The sequence below is a fragment of the Protopterus annectens genome, chromosome 2.part2, assembly GCF_019279795.1.
Source record: "Protopterus annectens isolate FY-2018-M chromosome 2.part2, PAN1.0, whole genome shotgun sequence".
NCBI classification, from domain to species: domain Eukaryota; kingdom Metazoa; phylum Chordata; order Ceratodontiformes; family Protopteridae; genus Protopterus; species Protopterus annectens.
Window position 1 is genome coordinate 734,031,061 of NC_056730.1, and position 22,298 is coordinate 734,053,358.

General features: G+C 40.8%; 1 protein-coding gene across 1 annotated transcript in view; it reads left to right on the forward strand.

Moving 5' to 3' along the window:
* Window positions 1-22,298, forward strand: part of TTC37 (tetratricopeptide repeat domain 37) — a 2,356,248-nt gene that overhangs the window by 1,979,292 nt on the left and 354,658 nt on the right. The window contains exon 35 of the mRNA XM_044064132.1: window positions 2,868-2,996. Within this exon, the coding sequence (XP_043920067.1) occupies window positions 2,868-2,996 (129 nt within the window). The remainder of the gene's footprint in view (window positions 1-2,867; window positions 2,997-22,298) is intronic.

Here is a 22,298-nt window from a genome sequence, read left to right on the forward strand (position 1 = left end):
TTTTCACCTCCTGCCTGAACAGGCAACTCCCTCAGTTCTGTTCCAGAGTCCCAAGCCCTTTGGCTTGGAAAGGGGACACTGTATGCTTCTCTTGGAAGGGAATGTTCCTGTATGCCTTTCCTCCCCTTCCTTTTCTTCAGAGTCCTTTACAAAATCAAGAAGGACCTTCCAAAAATATTGGCACAGATAGCACTGGTTTCCCCTCCTATTCAATATGGCAGTGGCAGTCATCACAAATTACCTCACCGCATGAATCATCTTACACAGGACAAACCAACTCCTCTTCATCCTCATTTGTCCTTTCTTCAACTGATGCTTTGGGTGGTAGGGATTTGATTCCTTTCTGACACCAGTTTTCTCAGGATGTGCTTAGGGTCCTGCAGGGGACCAGGAAACCCATTACCAGAAAATCATATATGACCAAATGGAAGATATTTTTTGTTTTGTATCTTAAAAATCACCAGGACCTCCTTTCATTGAATGGTCCATTTGGTTCTTTCTTACCTGTGTCAGTTGCTACAAGCTGGGTTGGCATATTCTTCAGTGAAAGCCCACTGGTCAGCCATTTCTGCCTGTCTACCACTTACTCCTCCTTTGGCCTCTATGTTCGAGGTCAATAAATTTCATAAAGGCATCTTGCATATTAGATCCACAAGAAAGCCCATTTCACCTTCTTGGGATCTTACATTTGTCCTTGAAAAGCTGACTCTGGCTTCTTTTGAGTCTGCTGTGGCTTTTTGGTAACATTGTACCCGGAAGACTGTTTTATTGTTTTCTTTAACCTCTACCAGAAGAGTATCTGAGCTACAGGCCTTGATGGCGTTCCTCCTTTTTTGTTTTTTCATAGAGACAGGGCGTGTCTGTCTGTATGAATCCTCCTTTTATGCCCAAGGTGTTTAATGAGCTGTCCCTTAAACAATTTATCTAGCTTCCTTCTTTTTTCCCTTCTTTGTAGTCTGCTAGTGAGAAGGTTCTTCACATTTTGGATTTAGATAGACAACTCTGATATTATTTAGATAAATGTGTAAATCTGATTAGCTTTTTGTTTCTTTTCATACCAATACATTAGATTTGGTAATTTTAAGGCAAGGCATCTCCTCCTGGATTTCTAATACCATTTCTTTTTGTTAATCTTTGCATGGTAAGCAGATGTCTGCTTCTTTGAGAGCTTATTCCACTATTGCAGTGGCTTCCTCTATGCTTTCTCCAAAGGTTTGGACACCAATTTCATCCTTGAAGCTGCTACTTGGTCTTCAGTTCACACTGTCAAAAAACATTACAAATTAGATGTCATTTCCAGGATCAGAGCAAGTTTTGCCAAGGCTATCCTGCATGGGTTTGTGGAGGGCTCTTCACTGGCTTCACTGTAGCTTTTGTACTCTCCCAGAGGCGATGAATACTGCAACAGTGATATGGAAGGACGTAGTACAGTTGTATAAAATCTCACCATAAGAGTAGCTGTCCATTTTTCACTGTTGCAGTCCCTCCATTCTACCTGCTTTTTTCTGAGTAAAATGTTTGTACTGGCCAAGAGGTTCTCCTTTTCACCATTCCTCCCTTTTTTCCTGAAGTACATGCCCTCCTTTGCACCGAGGGTCCTAGTTCTTCTGGGACAGTTCAGTTCTGAGTTGCGAGCATACATCACCTTTATGCCCTGCACTTGCTTGGGGAACATACATTTAATGTGCAATGCTCCCTAGGTAGTAAAGGCTTTGGTTTACTGGCCAGACATTTGGTTATCCTTGGCATGTGATGCCAGAGGTGATGAATACTGCAGCACTGAAAAGAAGGACATCTACTGATATGGTAAGATTTTATACAGCTGTACTTTATTGTCGTAATAGGCAATGTAGTATTATTATTTTAAGTAAACAGCACATTTTCAACAAATACTATTGAACTCTTATTTTCTAACTCATCTATGTGCACTCATCACTCTCTCACATGTGCACACCCAAACACACTTTTATTTTAGTTACTATAGCATTCTAATTTTACAGTTACTAAACAGTGCTGTGTAGCAGTTGTAAAAAAATGGCAGACACTTAGTTTTTAACTGTCCTAGCTTCGTGGCAGCATAATATTTGTTCTTCAATCAGGTTAGCAGTGTACAGATCACCTATTCTCTAAATATGAATAGCATTCAAGAAAGTGCAGGTAAGCATATAAGTTAAGCTGAGCGAAAGAAAGCAGCTACCTCTTTTATTCGTTCTATTTGAATGTAGCCTTTGTGAAGCAACCCTTGCACTTTTAGACCCCCATTTATTTGTTCTTAACTCATAGTCCTTTATGCAAGAGGACAGCATGATCCAAATATCCAGCATACGTTTTGTGAAGCACTGCTACCTGTATCCAGCATGAATGTACATATCTTTATTTTGGCTTGGTGGTTGTGTCCATTCCTGCCTATCTTGTTGTCTTTCTTCAGCATGTAGCATTCCTCATCTCCCTTACAGTGCTGTGTGTCCACAGGATGTCCCTCACCCAACTGTCATTACTCTGTGACTAAAATGTTAAGTCATTATAGCCCCTTTCATAGTTGTCATCATTGTAATTTGGATTCTTTCAATGAGTCACATGTTTTACTTTGGAGAAGACTACCAGAACTTAACAGTGTGCTGTAGATGTGAGCACAGTGAAGTCATATAAAGTGGGATGATTATTTTCAAAGCATTTCATCTGGTTGGTTTGGGTCATGATGCAGTAATTAAAGTCTGGATTATTTGCAGCGCATAATTTTCCATTAAGTGAAAAATGTATTGATTTACTTTTAATCAGAAAGACACATTTTGTATTTTTTTTTTAAGAATTATAATTTACATATTGCATGGACTTACTAACATTTACTTATATTGCACTGATTGCAGATGATCCTGCTGTTTGGAGTGGTCTGATTGCTGCTTGTCACACTGAAACTTCAGCATGCTACCTGACAGGAAAGAAGCCTAAACATACAGGTTTAGAGTCTGCACTTGCAACAGCTGTCACAACTAATGGTAAGCAGTTTCTCTCTTTGACTTGTTGATGGTTACTGCTTTTTTAGTACTGTAGCACTGGTACGCATCACACTATAGTGTTCTTGTTTACATTGTTGTTTTAAATATGCCTGATGTAAAGCTGGTATACATGTCTTGTGGCATCATACCACATCATAGAAAACTTGAGTTTTTTACCCCTTTGGAGTAATTTCAGGCCTTTTAATTCGTTTATCAGAGGAAACAAGTGGCGGTGTTTGACATGGGTGAACAGGAGGGTTCTCTTTCTCTCTCTTGGAAACGTATCCAGAAGATGAAAAGTCTAATTACCTCTTTATATTGCCCTACCTAAAAATATCCATTCAGTTTATTACCATTTCATTATGCATTTACTGAATTTATTGTTGAGTAAATAAATGCCAGCTTGGCACACATGTTCCAAATGTGCCTTAGAATCCACTGTTTCCTTTTTTGACATAGGGCATGGTGTCTATATGAAGCTTTTTATTGAGTGTTGAGGGGAGAAGGAGACAAAATAAAACATACAGCACACCTTGCTTATCATATGGACAATAGATAGTCTGGTAAAGTCTTACCCTTAAGATTTTATTCTTTCAGTGATACTTACATAAAGGTGTTTTGGCTGTAGTATGTTAGGAAAACTAACAGATTGTATTTTTACACTGTCAGTAGCCGAGTATGGTAGTACGGTCAGCATTTATCCTAGAAATATTCAAAGCTTTTTAGATTCGTTCTCCACGTTTGGAAACTGGATTTTTAAGTGTAGTAGTGATATTGCCGTGCAGCCTGATGTGAAGTCCTGAGCTGCTGTCTTTGTAAGAGATGTCAAACCAAGATCCCAGCTGCCTGACTCAGCATTAGTTCAAGTGGATTATGAAAACCTCATTTTAAAGAGACTGTTTGCATTGGCTACTCATTTTAGATTGTCTTCTTAGCGCTTTTTTCACACTCTAGCTCCCATACGTAGCAGTTGTTCATGTCTCCCATCAGCTCAAACCATAATATTACACATCAGATCTGAGTTCCACACTTTCCACTTTTTTCTTAATGCTTGCATATTTAGGATTTTGATCCTAACATGCCTTGCAGGAAGAGTCATGTGTTCATTGCCTAAGAAATGGAAAGCCTTATAGTATTCCAGTTATCAGTCATCAAATTACTAGCCAGGACCTGCGGTGGTGTTGATGCCCACTGCTTGGTGAAGTGGCAGTGGTTTTAGAATTGCCATGCCTTCACGTATCTTCTTTTGGTATTTAATTTCTGTCACCAGGGTCTGAAGTGGTGCACTGTTCCCAACAATCTTCGTGGGTGGTTCTTGTTTCTGTTGCTGTTCCCTTCAGAGGTTGTGATGATGGGTGCATTATTGGCATGCTGGGTAGCACTCTTAGTGTCCTCCTTTTGGCAGGGCAAGTGGAGCTTTTGGGAGAGAGGGTTACACATCAGTCTGCTCAAAGGGAGTGTGGTCTTCTCAGAGTTCAAGTTCTAGAAAAGAAGGTGAGACCTGAACTTCATCTTGGTTAAATTACTGCAGTCAGAAAACCAGGCCATGGTGTGACTCGCAAACTAGCAGACTGGGTTGTAGTCACACTACCTCTGCAAAGAGATCTGTTGCTCAGGATAGGTACTGCCTTCCAGAACATCAGCCTCATAAACAGTTGTGGAGTGAATTTGATTGTAGACAGTTAGCTGTACTTCCACTCTTGTGCTGCAACTAAGGATAAGGATTGTCTGCTTGAAACGGAGATGTGCATCCTCAGAAATTCACCTGTTCTCTTGTAAAGGCAAATGTGCGTCTTTTCAGTTTTTCTGACTTCGTCGGGGGATGTCACAGTGGAAAGCTCACTTCATCTGCAGTGAAGATTATTTTACACTTTCCAATCTTTTCACTGACTCAGTCCTTCCATATTTAGAAAACAAGGCCAAGACTCATGCTTGTCACATTTTATTGCCTGAGAAGAGTACATGACAAGGAAGATCTTGTTGATGGAGTGACAGCCTGATGTATCTCTGGGCATGTGTGCTGCTTTAGGTCCACATATCCTGTCTGATCTGCCAGAGGAAGTCTCAGAGATGATTGAGTCTGCCATAAAACCTTCAGCAGGATGTACACAGATAGAAAATAGGCTAGTGGAATACGTTCTGCAACTGGACAGAGAGGTATCCTCCATCATTTCAGTTAGTGAGTTTGCAGGGGTTTATGTTCGGCTACCGAGAAATAAGAAAAGTCGAACAGCTAAATTCCGAACTCAAAATGGCAAAAGGGACAATTACAGAATAATGACATCTGCAAAAAAAAATTCATTGAATGGCCGTAGTTGGCCAACAACTAGGAAGTAATGTGATGCATAAGGTAAGTGTAGGGAACCCTTTTAAATTTGCCCTATTCCCCATTGAAGTGCAGTCTTAGAGTTGGTGTGTGTGTGTGTGTGTGTATATATATATATATATATATATATATATATATATATATATATATATGGGGGGGGGCTTCAGCCCCCCCCCCCCCATTGGTTGTGTTTGCAATGTTGGCCGACTATGGCCATTCTATTAATTTCCTTTCCAAGATGTTGTTTGGTAATTGCTTCTTCCACTGTTTTGATTTAGAAATTTAGCTGTTCGACTTTATTTTTCGTTAGCTGAACATAGACCCAGTTAGCAGCTGATTCTCATGTACTCAAGAACTTGTTTTAAAAGACCTTTATTAAATTATCACTTGATATAGGCAAACAGACATTAACAGAAAAGAATACAAACCATTTTAACATTTTTCCATTTAAATATAATATACATCACATATATTTTATTTGCTAATTATCAGTCTAACTACAAAAAATGCTGAATTCCTGCCTTCCCTTAAGCCTCACTCTTCCTTCTCCTGAACATTATTTTGCATGTGTTGTTCCCTCAATTTCCATTTAGTTATATGTAATTTACTCATTGATCCCTCATTCAGTTCTTTTATTTTTTATAATATTCAGTAACTCAAATACAATTGGTGTAGAGTTTGATTTCCATTGTTTTTGGCAGCCAACAGAATTAAACTTAATAAGGCCTTACTGTGTCTAGGCAAATCAAATAGTCCAGCTTAAAAGAAGAATTTCCTTACTTACAGCTGTTTACTCACCCAATGTTTCTGACTGCTCTGCAGAGGATTTTTTTTTTTAAATTTACCAACTCATTACACTACACCTTTCCGCGGTGGTGCAACGGTAGCGTTGTTGCCTCACAGCAAGAGGTTCTCCCATTCGATTCTCGGCTAGAGTGCGGGGAGTGCCTTCTGTGTGGAGTCTGCATGTCCTCCCCGCAGTTGGGTGGGCGTTCGAAAGACATGCGTAAATGGGCATGCCTTCGTTGAAGGTTGAATGTCGAGCTGGCACCTCGGCGTTCATCAAAATCTACTGCCAATCATTAGCGGACCGGAGTTCCGCTGTGGCGACCCCTAACCAAGAAAAGCCGAAAGACAACAACAACAACCAACTCATTACACTCACAGAGCATATGTAGCAATTTATCACTTTCTTCTCCATACCTCCAACATTTGCTGTCTACCTGAGGAAAATTTTTTTGAAGTCTGCTTGGGCTGTAAAAATACTTATGCAAACACTTCCAAGCAAAGATCCTAAACTTTTGGACTTGGTTGCATACATACGTCTTCCCACTGTTTTCTTGTAAATTCTTTTCCATTCTTTCTTCCAATCTTTTCTAATTTCCTCTGATTGAGTCTTATAGTTAACTTGCAATATTTTATACGCTGTACTAATTTTCTATTTTTTAACAAGTGCTTATGTTCGACATTCATCTAAAATGTCTACCATAGCAGGTCTTTCACTTAAAATTCCCCTATCCATTTCTCTTTTCCAGTACTGTGAGATCAAGCCCTGGTAGAGAAGGCATTCTCTAGTCTGCAGTCCAAATATCATCTTGGCTTTGTAGGAATAGCCCTTCTTAATAGAAAAGGGAAATAAGTGCATGTATTACTGATATTGTTAGCCATGGTTTGTTATTAGTATTACTACTACATCTGTTATTGTTATGGCATTAATCTAGCTATTTCCTGGCATATACCCTGTAACAGAAATACTGAAAAGCATAAGGCATTTAAAAGATGCATCCTGGCTTCAACAAAAGGCATGCGCTTAGTTTCCCTAGCCTCTGGAATATTCAGAAACATATATGCAACAAGAGTTTCAAGCAAAGGCCTCCATGTGTTACACTCTGCCCGACATCTAAGTTGAGTACTCCTGTCTTCTACACAGTAAAAGAGGTGCCATAAACACACAAAACCACTGAGATAGCACACAAAGCCATACACCATTCTACTCTTGGACATTAAAAAAGTGAGAAAGAAGTAATAAACTCAGAGGATGTAGAGAAAGTAGTCTGTGTGATTCCCTCCTCTTTCAAAATGTGTTGTTAATCAAAGAGATAAGGTATTGTGGTAAAATAAATTGCAAAGGCTAGACTATATCAATTGCAGAGACAGAACAAAGGAAATTCACACCCCCTCTGTCCTGCAAAGATATATATATATACTGCAGTGGAACTGAACTTTCAGACATTTTCTAGTCATGTTGATGTCCATTCTTTTTGGGACAAACATTCTAAGACATTCTGCCCAGACAGACTTTGGAGCATTCAGACTGAGTCAGACTTGGAATCAGCCAGAGACTTCAGGCTTTCAGATTTTATCTACTTCCAGTCATAGTTGCTTACTGTTTGTTGACAGGCATTGAACGGGCCCTGTTGAGGGATTAACATAGCCTTCTACACTCTGGAAAAGAAACCAAAGACTGATATTGCATCTTGCCATCTCTGGGATAGGCAAATTCAAAAGATAGATCCTTTCTCAGTGAGGGAGAGTGGAGTGTGCCAGACAGGAGCATTTAACCTGGATTCCCTGCAAATGAACTGGATTTTAACTTTTAAAGGAGCCAGCAAGTATCATCTATTTTGTGGCTCTCCCCAAGGAGAGAGTGTACAGAGAATGCAAAACTATTCCACAATGCCCACTAAGCACCAAAAAACATTAAGCTTGGACCGTTTAAATTTATTGTGACCACATGGTAGTTGCATGCAATACCGTACTTCCTGGAGCAGGGCCGGTGCTAGCATTTTGGGAGCCCCCAGCAAGGTTCAAGTTGGGGGCCCTACTCATGAGAATTTCAAGTGTGACCACATTGCCATTACACCCTCTTCCCTGTCAAGCTCATCCAGCACCATTTAACTACTATAGTGTCACTACATTCAGATCATTAAGAATTGATGTGCCAAGGTAGACACTGGCATTTAATACCAATTTTACATTGCAATATACCCCTGTACCACAGCAAGGTATGTACTCACAGGTACACACACTGATTGGCATTTAGTACCAATGTTACATTATGAAACCCCTGTACAACAGCAAGGTTGCCACTCAGCTGCACACACCGACTGCCATTTAGTACCAATGTTATATTATGGACAAACTCCTGTAGCACAGCAAGGTAGCCACTCAGGTGCATGCACACAGTGACTGGCACTTAGTACCAATGTTATGTGATGGACCCCTGTACCACAGCAAGGTAGCCACTCACAGGTGCAGACACTGACTGCATACTCCTCAACTGCCCAGATTTTCACAGATTGTCCAGATGTGACTCATTTTTGGTCTTTTCCTCGAAATTTGTAATTTTTATGGATTTTTTGTGGCTAATCATTGATAACTGAATTCACTAAATGACAGACATTTCAGTTTAACTTCATATCCTTCAAAACATGCATGGTAGCACCTTTTATTCTAGCAACTTTTTCACTTTATAAGAGCAATATTTAAAATTTGCCCAGATCTTTGGGGCTGCAACCCCATTATCTGTGGCTTTGCCCAGATTTTTTGTGTCATGAGATTGAGAGCTATGACTGGCATTTAGTAACAATGCTGTTAACATTACGACAAGCCTCTGTACCGCATCAGGGTAGCCAGTCCCACAGAGGTACACAAAGACATCCACACTGACTCCCCCTCCAAAGGACACCAATGCTGATTCCCCCACAAAAGGGCACCCACACTGACTTTCTCACAAAAAGACACCCACACTGACTGGCATTTAGTAGCAATGTTGTTAAATTTAGACAAGCCTCTGTACTTCAAGGTAGCCAGTCCCACAGACACCCACACTGACTTCCCACACAGCACAGGCAAGAGAAAGACAGCAGTAGAACAAGACTGAACACAGACACCCACACCCACACAGACTCCCTCACATAGGACAGAAGCACTTCAAGACAGATACTCTTGCACACAGGACAGACACCCACACATGATAAAAACTGCACTACAGCAAGACTGAACATTAACACCCAAGACTGAACATTAACACCCACACAGTCACAGGACAGAGGCATCCACCCCCACAGAATGGAGAAAAGACCAGGACAAATCTACTGCAAGACTGAACATAAACCCACACAAGACTAAGTCAGCACTACCACAAAACAGAACTGAGACACCACTCCCAAACACAAGACGATGACAGCAGTACAGCAAGACTGAAACAAGCAGCATTAGATAGACTGACATCACTCAAGGCAATTACTGACATGCAGAACAGTCACAGTGCAGACGTACTCAGCACAGCTATGGGACAGACATAGAAAAGACTACAGACACACAAGACCTTCAAGGGAAAGCCATGAGGATTACAAAGCCCGAGGCAGACTCAAACCCAAACAAACTGAACAGAAAGCCATGAGGATTACTGAGTCAGAAGACTCAAACCCAAACACAGAGAGCGCAATGGGGAGATTACTAAGCCTGAGGCAGGCAGACTCAAACCCAAAGAAACACACGAAAGTGCAGTGGGGATTACTGAGCCTGAGGGAGACCAACTCAAACTCAAAGAAACGCACAAGAGCCATGGGGATTATTGGGCCTCAGGCAGACTCAAACCCATGCACAAGAGAGCAATTGGGATTACGGAGTCTGACACAGGCAGACTGAAACCCAGAGAGAAAAAGGTGAAGACGAGTGTCATTCGTCCTCAGTGTGAATTTTCCTCTTCAGCTTTTCTGACTGCTAACACTTGTTTGTTTATCTTGTGCTTCTGTCTTAGCATCACAACGAGCCCTGCCGCTCCCAACTGTCCTACCCTCATGACGAGTTCTGCTGCTCCCGACTGTCCTAGCCTCAGAATGAGTCCTGCTGCTCCCAACTGTCCTAGCTTCATGACGAGTCCTGCTGCTCCTAGTTGCCTTTGCCTAACATCCTGCTAGTTTCACCCTCATTGTACTACTTTGTCCTACCTGCTGGAGTAAGTAAAAAAAGCAGTGAATACACAGCATACTATACAAGCCACGCTAAGGTGCTACCTGAAATTTACTGCCTTACAGCATTGTAAAAGATTACTGGAAAGAAGTATGAGCACATACCTAGAGTTTTACTGGGATCTTATGAATTTTCTTCCAGGCAAAGTCTTCAGTGAGACTGCCATGTGATACACTTTGTCCCACTTCATGCTCATTTGAGAGCACAGCTAAGCCTGAAAATCTGTCCTGACTCATTGACGAATGCAGGTATGTCTTTGAGTTTCAGCTTAGAAATGCTGCGTTCTTCAGTAGCCACTGTAACAGGTGTAGTCAAATAAATGTGCAGTGAAACGTAAGTATTTTCATATATATATATATATATATATATATATATATATATATATATATATGTCTTTCAAGTGGTTACAAATGAGGAAATTTAACAGTTGGTGATGATTCATTATCAATCATTTGAGAAAGGCTTTTCAGTTCTTGTCCAAGGTCAGAGTCATCAATGTCACACTGGCCACTTATCCTGTCAGTCAGTTGTTTTTTCAGAGCCTTGCAGTGTTAGAGCAATGTGTCATCTGCAACATCACTCAGGGTTTTAATATTTGATAAAAATCCAAAGGCCTTATCAGACTCTGAAAGCTGCTCAAAGCATTCAGTAAATAATTAGATTGTTGTCTCCAGCAGCACAGTGAAGAACTCTACACATACTTTTACCATTGGATCCTCTACAGTCTCATCTTCTCCTTCATATTCAAAGAACCTCTTTACTTTCCTCTACCTATTTTCTTGAAATGTGGTGCCAACATCCAATTCTTGGAGGCTTCACCCATGGTATATTGAAATCCTGTCTCTATCTATCTCTCTGCATGCTGTGTATAACCACGTGACCTGAGAATATGGTTAGAATGTCCAAACAATTTGCATGCAAAGCAAAACAGTGCATCCTTAGAGACTGAATGTGTCAGCTAAGTGTGTTTTGCTCTCTCTCCATTAGGCTGCACATGGAAATAGTTCTCCGATGTAAATCGTCTTTTCTGTTCATTGACTGGGAACTGTGGCAACACCACTTGCACAGGTCCATGCTGAATGGCAGCTACCCTAAACTCATCCTTTATCAAGTCTGGCCAAGTTCCTAGATCCTCAAAAGATATACCGACACTCCCTACAAGTCATAGGCCACATCTGTCACCATGGAAGTATGGACTCCTTCTGTATCAAACTTTGGTGATCCAGGCTACACCTCTAATGTTGAATCTGCATTTGCTGACATGCTTTTGCCCATGGTAATGGCTGTAGGTTCACAGGAGGTAGCCTGTGGTGTAGCCGCAAGAGAGTGGTCACTTTCTATTGGAAGGATGATGGCCTCACAGTGGGCAGACTGTAATGCAGAACCATTGTGTTGTCCTGAAGGCAGACTTTTACATGAATCTTCCATCTCAGATGACCCACAGAAAGATTTCATAATGGAACCCTGTCTCTTTGCGTCCTCATTCCTCTGCTGCTGAAGCTTTCTTTTTGCTGCTCCTGTTAAATAAGTACACTTCATTTCTAACTGGGAATGGAAGTAAAGCAGAATTACTGCACATGCAAATGTTGGGTCCTTTTGTCATACTGTTAGTAAAAAGCACTGTACTTCAGATACATGTTATGCAACTTTGACCTACCCGGACTGCATAATGACAAACGTCTCCATTCCGAACAGATTCTAAGGATAGTAGTACACTGTAGGCAGAACTGAAGAGAAACAAGGACCAGTAGGCAAAAAAGCTGCAGTGCAGCCATATAAACCAGAAAAATGGATTAGGTTCCAAAGTCATGCTAGTGTGACTACAGGCACAAAAGAATGAGCAACCTAACACTAAACGCTGTTCATAAACATTTATACAGTATACAGTATGCAGTATCATACCATAGGTCGAAGAACTGCTGAGTAACAGTAACCAGTAGTGAAAAACTAACGTAGGCAATAGGCACAACTGAAGTACATTACAAAATATGTATTGCATAATGACTTGCATTGACATCAGTCACTATTGCACTGCAGGCAGAAAGACTGAAGAATGACTAGCCAGTAGGCAAAAAAGTTAATGAGAAAGGCCCAAGTTACAGTTTTATGTTAAATACCTTACACTGGAGGATACAATTCTTCCCCTTTCATCCCCAAACATATAAAGAGGCCCCGAACAATGTAAAATGTTGATATTACAAGCTCTCTGGAACAGACTAAAGTCTGAAAGAACAAATGACTAAGAGAGGCACAAGTTTGAAGGGAAACGCACCAAACTATGAGAAAATAGAAAGGTTCTGGAGCAAAAACAACTACACCTGCCCACTACCTCTCAATCTCTTGGCACACTTGAACAAACCAAAATCATTGGTTGAACAAAGGAGCAAAATTATGGATTTAGTAGAAAACCTCATTTGTGAGGGGATGTAGAAGTGCCACACATCGGAAGACATTCCCACCCACCCCCCCCCCCCCTTAGCAAAGGAACTGTGGACAAAAGGATAAAGCCAGGGAATGTATCATACATTGCATGGAGGATATGAAACATGAAGTCCATTTTTGCTAGTAACGTCAGCCCTCCGCATTGTGCTATGCAATAATTTTATGAGCGAGAACAGACCAAAAACCAAAAACATCTGGACGTTGTGCACATTCTTGCAGGCCCCGTTAGCCTCCTAACCTTTCAGAATAATTTAGACAGCCAAAAATAACTGCAGAACAAGGCATTGCATTAGCATGCATCAGTACATTCTGCGGAACCCCCCCCCCCCAAAGTCTCGGCACAATAATTCTGGATGAAGTGAAAACAAAAAACAAAGGCGTACCGTTAACAATGTGCTTATATAGTACATGACCCCACATTAATAAAAATTCCAGGCAAACGTTAAACACTGCAGCATTGTCACAGGCCCTAACCGCACTCCCAACCTTTCAACACATTAACTACGTACAACAAAAAAATTAAAGTCATTGCATCAGTGAGTTGAACATTGCGGTTATACACAATAATAGCATAACAGGGTTTGCATTATTATACATTCAAACATCTGTACCTTCTGCAACATTCTCACAGCCGCTAACTACCCTCACAAACGTTAGGCATTTCAAACAATGTACAGGCCCCATCAACCTCCTAACCTCTCAGCATAATTCAAACAGTCAAAAATAACTGCAGAGCAAGGCGTAATATCAGGGATGGTGTAAAGCAGTACTATAAACCTAGATAGCAGAGCAGTGTTTGCATTAGCATGCATTTAGATATCCGTACATTCTGCAGAGTTCTCAATCCCCCCAAAGTCTTGGCACAATAATTCTGGATGAAGTGAAAACAAAAAAACAAAGGCATAGCATTAACAATGTGCTTATGTAGTACATGACCCCACATTAAAATAATTCTAAATGTTTGAACACTGCAACATTCTCACAGGCCCTAAGCACACTCCCAACTTTCAACACAATAACTACGTACAAGGAAGAAAAGTAAAGTCATTGCCTCAGTCGAATATTGCTGATATACACAATAGTAGTGTAACAGGGTTTGCATTAGTATACATCCAAATGTCTATACCTTCTGCAACATTCTTACAGCTGCTAACCACCCTCCCAACATTAGGCATTTTAAACATTGTACTTATGAATTAAAAATGGTAGAACACTTTGCAGTAGCATGCATTGTGTCAACCCAGTTTTGACGGGGAACAGATGGAAAATACCAGGCAAACCTGTAATTGTGCATTAGCATGCATTACTACATCAGTACATTTTGTAGAATACTCACAGCCCCTAACCCCAAATGTCTCAGCACAAATCTGTCTGAAGTGGTACAAAAAATAAGACAAAAGTGTAACAGTAGTGGTTATGCATTGCATGACTTGAGTTTAACAAAAAAATGCAAGGCAAACACTTGAGCACTGTGCAGTAGTCTTACAGCCCCTAACCACACTGCCATCCTCTCAACACAACTAAGGAAAAAGCAAAAATAAATTGTCACAGACCAAAGTTGTAGCATCAGGGATAGTTCTAAACATTACTGGTACACACAATACTAGCTTAATAGGGTTTGCAGTAATGTACATGCAAACATCTATACATTCTGCCACATTCTCACAGCCAGTAAGCTGCCTAAAACCTCTCAGCTCAATTCTGGACAAAGAAAAGTTATAGCATCATGGTTAGTTGAAAACATTGCTAGCATACACAAATACTGACATAACAGGGTTTGTATGTGTACACATTAAAACATCTGTACCATCTACAGCATTCTCACAGCCCCTATCCCCCCCACCAATTTTTCAGTATAATTAGACAAAACAAAAATAAGTTCATGAAAATTCTTGTGCACAACTGACTGTACACCCCCCCAATCCACTTAGCACAAGTACTCTGCGCAAAAAGTAATGTAGTCATCTCCCTAGATTACCCCCCTGCCCCAACCCTGTTAACACAAGAATACTGGACAAAAGTAAAATACTTGTGCAATCACAGCCCGCCCCCCCCCCCCCCATACACACACACACACACACACAATCCTCTTAGCACAGGAATTGTCTACAGAAGTAAAATAGCCTAACATATTAGGAACAAAATACCAAATAAACCAAGACAAAGTTATTACACCAAGTTACAGTGGAAACCAAAAATCCACTAACCAAAAACAGCAAACCACCTAGCATCAATCAACGTCTCATGCAACAATAATAGCTTAACGTTCACCTTCAAGCCCATCTCCACAAAGACCATTGAAAAACTCATAAAAAACTCAAACCTACTGCAAATTTAGCTGATAATCTACCAGTAGAATTTAAAAAAATCACAGCCAAAGCCAGTTCTTACCCTGAATACTTATAGATCCATTACTGAGTAATATGTCCCAACCATCTGGAAAATATCACACGTTATACCCTTGCACAAAGGTGGAAGCTAGGGTTGCCACCTTTTAACAAGGCCAAAGTGGGACATGGGGCGTGGCCAATATGATAGGTGTGTGGTCAATATGACACTGGCCACACCCCCACTACGATATCACCAGAGGTGTTAAAGGAGATGCAGTATTACAGTTAAGGATACAACATTGTGACATTATAGCATAATGAAAACTCAAACCATTTAAATGAAGTGAACTTTTACTGCAAAAACACACATTACTCAGTTGTAACAGTAAATAAACTTTAAAGGAATAAAAAAAACACTACTCATTAAACAGACAATTGTTTATTTAAAAAGTTAAAAAAAAAATCATAAACCAACCTTTACTATTCAGAAAGAAAACTTAAAAAAAATCTACATACCACATATAAGCTAAGTATAAAATTAAGACTTTTTATTATCAATTAAAGCTAAAGCAAAGAAAAAAAACAAAACTACATACTGCACCCTAGTACTACATACTGCACACTAGCAAATTAACGCTAAACAAAGAACACAAAATTACAAACTGCACCCTAGTACTTTATACTGCACACTAGTACACTAAATCACTTTTTTTTAAAGTGTATTTTGAATTTGAATTTATGGCTTGAAGAAGGGCCCTATTTGAAATAATCTTTGAATAAAAGTCACAACATTTCAACCGGTAATTTACAGTCATCATTAGTTCAGCTTTTAACAAGTCCACACTACACCGGTTTCACACATCTGTCCATTTACCTTTCACCAAAGAAAAAAATCTTTCTGCAAATGCGTTTGGGGTCGGGATAGATAAAATCCTAGCAATTACTGGATATAGTGTAGTCAGTTCAGGCCCTTCTTTGAAAAGCTTCAGCCACTTCTCTCCTGAGGTCAAGCTTGTGTTACATAACTGTTCCAGAAAGGGCCTAATTGCCAAGTAGTCCCTAAAAAGATAATCTTCATCTACATCCTGCAGACTCAGGGCAGTGGTCACATTAAGTAAGTCACTGAAAGCAAAGGGCTCATTTAGAGATAATTTAGATCGTGTAAACAAGTAGTTGCTTTCAGTATAATCAAACCACTGTTCCAGGTATTTCACTGCTGTCTCCAAGAACACAATGAAGTCTCTTCAGTTTGTTCGCAGAAGTGCTATCTAATGTGCTCATAAGTGCCCTAATTTTCCCTCCAAAGAAAGCAACTTCAGCTCTTGCCTGCAGTTTTTGCTTCAGAGAGACCATTACACAAAAAGTTTCCATGGCAGTAAGTGCTGATTTTTCTAATGTACTTATATGTTCATTAAAATCAACAAGAACAGCACAGAGAAAGTGCAAATAGTACTGGGGCAGTGTAGGCAATTCATTCTCACCATGTTCTTTAGCTGAAAAGTACTGCCATATCTGCTGTGGGGGGTCTCCTCTTCTCCCTGGGAGAGGAAATAGGACTGGAGCACTTTCAATGGCTGGGAGTAGTGACAGCCACCTTGTTGGCACATGTCTTAACAGACTCTCAAACTCCATGCCACAAAACTGCCACAAAACTCAAATAAGTCTTTCAAGTCTCTGGTCCTTGTGGCAGAACCTGAGAAGTGGCTGAAAAGTCTCATTACAAATACTTCCATGTCGTGCGGTAGTTGTGCTGCAGCTTTTTTGGCTGCATTGTGAATGATGTGGGCAACACAGTTAGCCTTCTGGAGTGATGGGCACTTTTCTTTTAATCTGGTATACACACCAGATTTCTTCCCATAGTTCACACTGGCATTATCAGCCCCATAAGCTGAAATGCTGTTCCAGGGCAAGGATTGCCTTTCCATAATGTTGGAAATTTGCTGTGAAGTAGCCTGTACAGATTCATCAGGGTCTTCATAGAAGTCCAAAAGGCCATTCACCACTCCTGCTTCTTCTTTAGAAAAATACCTCACAACAAGTGGAAATAATTTTATGTTCCCCTTGTTGGAAGCATCTGATGAAATTGCAAATGAAGTGCCTGGTTTTTGAAGGTCATGCAGGAGGCATTCCAATGAGTGCAGTCCCAAAGCATTTTCAACTATGGCTTCAGCCTTGGTTCTTCCACAAGATAGTTTCTTTGCAGTGTCCGAGTCACTGTACAACTGGCTGGCCATCTTTACTGCACAGTCCAAGCTGTTATAGGAAATATTGTGCTTAACAGCATGGAACACCTCAGAGACTTCTGCAATGATCCTAAGTTCTGGTCCCTCAAGGTTTATGTTCCTTGCCCACTTTGTCATCAGGTGAGTGGATTTAGCTTGAAGAATAGCAGTCTTATGTTGTTCAGTTGCCTCATGTCGTGCGACATCGTTTCTTCCACTGTGAGTCACTAGAAATTCTCTCTTGCAGTACCTGCAGAACGCTTTGACATCACTGCATCTCTCGATCCAGTCGAATTCTGTTTTCCAAACATCCTGCCACTTGCACATTCTCTTGCTGCTGGTTGACTTTGATGAAGCTGCTGCTCTCTTCATGCTTGAATCTGTACTTACCTGATACACAACATATTTACCAAGACTGTGTTAGTAGGGTGCAGTAACATACTGCTGCACAGCACAAATGAACTGGCGCAAAAAACATTGGCGCACAAAAGAACTGGCTCGAAAAACAGTGGCACACAAAAGAACTGGCTCGAAAAACATTGGCACACAAAAGAACTGGCTTGAAAAACATTGGCACGCAAAAGAACTGGCTTGAAAAACATTGGCACGCAAAAGAACTGTCTTGAAAAAAATTGGCATGCGAAAGAAATGGCTTAACAGTGACACAAAAAAATGGCTTGGAAAACAGTGGCCCTTGAAAAAACTGGCTCAAAAAACATTGGCATGCGAAAGAACTGAGGAATGGAGCAGAAAAGAGTTATTACAAATAGTTTGAAAAAGGTCAAATACTAAATGAGGTAATGTAGGGGGCATTTTGGCCATTGAAAACTAACTAACACAGCTTGTAGAAAATGAAATGCAATTATTTGTACTACCGAACATGCCCACCTCACCCCACCCCTCAAGAAAAAAAAGTTAAACACATTCACTGAACCAAAAAAAACACTAAAATGAATGAGAATGCACAGTGGATACCATAGACCTGATTTAGCTTTTGACCACAGCAGTTAAAAGAAATGTACGGCACTAATTTACACAGCGTAATGATCTATTAATGAACATGCCCAACAGCAGCAATGGTCATACTCAGATTATAATGAAAACAGTACATTGTAAGTTTATTGAAGACATCACTAAAACACAAAATACAAACTTTGCTACTTATAAAAGCAAACTACCCTGTAACAACGACATAGTTTAGCACAATCTCAAATACACTGCATTAACTTCTGAGCATGCATCCGCAAAAAAAAAATAAACAGGAAAAAAGTCCATAAACATTTTTACTTTTAAAAATACTTTCTGCAAGAGAAGTAAAATAAACTACGATGTACAGCAGACCCCATGGGCTCCTTTTACCTCAAAACATAGCAAATAAGAGTAATTTACCCAGCACAGCGATGCAATAAACAGGCCCAAGTAAAAGCAGCACACCCATATTCACATTACAAGCAAAGCAGGACATTTTAACCTTATTAAAAATGCATAAAAAATTAGATGCACACATTTACAAGTATAAATGAAAACAATCTTGAAACAGCTTCAGCTAGTTGGCAACATGTACCTACTAGAATAATAAATACACTACATTAACTGTTAACATTCCCCCTCAAAAGGTAGTCTTGTACCACATACACATTGACTTGCAAGAACTAACTAAATTATCCAAACAGTATATCCTAATTTCCTGGAAACAGCATTAAATTGCACACATTTCCACACAAAAAAGTGCAAACTATGCTCGAACATTTTCTATCTGCAAACAGAAAATACCCAGAAAAAGCTACAACAATAGAAATACATCACACTAAATTTATATTTCACTGCCCCCCACCAGAAATAACCAACTTTTATACACACAGTTCAGCCTTTTAAAAGTAATGCTTCCAAATCATACCCCCAAGAACAATAACAATTACATATACATGCAGGTTTTATACCTTTAAAAACTACTACTCAAAAATCTCAAAATAACCACAGCACAGATTTAAATACTGCGTACTGCACCCCCATCTACCTGTAAACATTAAAAAATTAAACCACAATATATTCCCATTTTAAACTACTACTGAAAAATCTCAAAATAACCACTGCATAGATGTAAATACTACATACCCATCTATCTCTAAACATTAAAAACATAAATAAAGCACAATATTCCCATTTAAATAACTAAAGCCACAAAAATACTGTTATGTACTTACCAGTATGACAGTTTTTGCTGGGCTAGCTTGCTTCCTTCCTGCTGGAATGGCTAGTTGGTTGGGCAGGCTGGCAGGATCCCTTGTTGGCTAGCAGGCTCCCTTGCAGGCTGGCTTCTTTGCTGGCTGGCTGGCTGGCTTCTTTGCTGACTGGCTGGCTGGCTTCTTTGCTGGCTTCTTTGCTGGCTGGCTGGCAGAATTTTCAGATCTTTGTCCCAGTTCCCTTCGCAGCTGTAGAGCACTAAAACAAACTGCTCTACAGCTGCGACCTTTATTGGCCTCTTTTAGATAAATGCCCGCCTCCCCCCCAATCTCTTTAGCCAATTACAGTTTAAATTACACCACCCGGACCTAGCAATCCCTCTAACTGCAGGTCCGGGTTGGTGACGTAGCAGCATTGCCGTGGAAAAACCGGAAGTATTTTTGTTTTTTCCATGGCAATGGCAATTCCGTGAGCATGATGGGGAAAACGGGACTTTTAAAGTCCCACTGTTGGAGAATGCGGGAAGCGGGATGAGATTGCTCAACCCGTGAGTGTCCCGCTGACAACGGGATGGGTGGCAACCATAGTGGAAACTGGACAGAACTTACAAATTATAGGCCCAGAGCAATTCTCTCCCCACTATCTAAACTCCCAGAGGGATGCATTCATTCTCAACTTCTGCAGTATGTCATGGTGTGAGGTATTAACTTGAAATTTTCTACAATTGTTAAGCATCTGGTTGGGTTTGTTTGTTCTGATTTTTGTTTCCCATCCTCCCTCCCTATTGCTGTCCTGTTTTTATACTTGGTGGCTTTGCAGTTGCCCGCCCCCACTGTAAATTTGATCTGGGACACTTCTCCCAGTCTAGTGTCATTACCTCATTCTACCTAATCCAGGGAAAACATTTGAGACGGCCCAACCCACTTGCCTTTCCCCTTTCCACTTTACAAAAAAAAAAATAAGCTTGTTTCCTGCCATTCCTGTAAGTCATTTAGTCCAGATACAGATTTGCTGTATCCAGGACTGTATGTAAGCTTCTGAGCCCCCAAGCCTTTCTGTGTTGGAGGGAAGCCTTCTATTTTAATTTAATTTCTTAGAACTAGCCAGTTTTTTTACTTTCAGCACTCAAATCTGTTTCTTTGAGCTCAGCACTTGTTCAGAACTCATTGTAAGCTCTAAATAAGCTACAGATTACTACAGCACTTAACGTTCCTCACTTGTCTAGAGGAAAACAGTTTTTAGTACTTCATAAATAATCACCTATCCAGGCATGTCTAAAGGTCATCTCCCGGTGTTTTCTCCTGTCTACCTGATGAATCTGGGCATCTTGGGGCAATGCAGCAATTGCCTCATCTACGCAGACAACCCTCTCCTCCTAGGGTCCCTATGAGTTGATCGACAACTCAAAACATCGACAGTGACTTCACCAAGTGAAATCACCGACATCGCAAAACACGGACGTTTACCAGGTAACGGATGCAAAGTCGCTACTCATGCATACCATGGTTGCATGACACTGCCTCACTTACTAAACCATGGTAGGCATGAGTAGCGACTTTGCATCCGTTACCTGGTAAACGTCCGTGTTTTGCGATGTCTGTGATTTCACTTGTCGGTGAAGTCACTGTCGATGTTTTGAGTTGTCGATCAACTCATAGGGACCCCCTCCTACCACCCAACACTACAACTTATGAGAGATGCACTTATATAGCCAAACTGGAAGCAAAGTTCTCTTCACGCAAGACTGGACTAGACAATCAAGAGGAGAAGGTAAACACTTGCACCACACCACACTTATCACATAGTCCCTCAAAACCTACATCACCAAAACACACACATAGCAACACAAAACACACACCTACATTCACAGAGGCTTTCAATAAAAATCTACCCAAGCAACAGAGACCTCCAAAGCAGAAACGCAAGCAACCTCCACCCCCCAACACAACCCAAATGACACATAGCCCACAAACTCAGTGTGCCACTCAACCACAGCCCATAAGGCGTAACAACGTACCCAACACTCTAGTCATAGGTGACTCTATAGTCAGGCACACTGATGTTCCACTCACCAGGCTAAACAAGGAGAAAGTTACTCTCAGCTGCCTATCGGGTGCCAGGATCCGCCACATAATGCACACATTCAGGTCACTCCACAACAAGTACAAATATGACTCTGTCATTGTCCATGTTGGTGTGAATGACCTGAGACGTACCTCCTTGGACTACATGAAAAGAGACATGGAGGAGCTGTCCGATCTTATAGCCCAGACAGGTATGACCCTACCCCTGAGTAGCATCCTGCCATCACCCAGAATACCACCACAGTACAAGGACAAAATGATTGACTTCAACAATTGGCTAAGCTTCTGGTGTCATTCTAAGGGGATACAGTATCTGTCTGCCTGGGATGACATGATCGACAAACCACGATGCTTTGCCAGAGATGGCCTGCACCTGTTGCACTTGGGATTCCGGATACTGGCTAAAGCTCTTGCCACCCCTATAGTGCCTTTTTTAGGCAAGGTTCAAATGACAAATTCACCACCCTAACAGGTACAAGCAAGCAAAATCTGAGGGTAATGCTATCAATGCTCGATGTCTAAACCTCAAAATGCACTCACTCGAGGCACTCCTTAAAATGGAGAACATCGACATCTGTGCAGTGTCAGAGACCTGGTTCAAAGCTCCAGAGAGCACCCATGCATTACCAGGCTATAATTCGTACCACACCTTTCGGCCACCTAAACTGGACCGAAACACTAAAGGTGGAGGCGTGTCCATATTCATTAAGGATATCCACACCTCCAGGCTAGTTGCT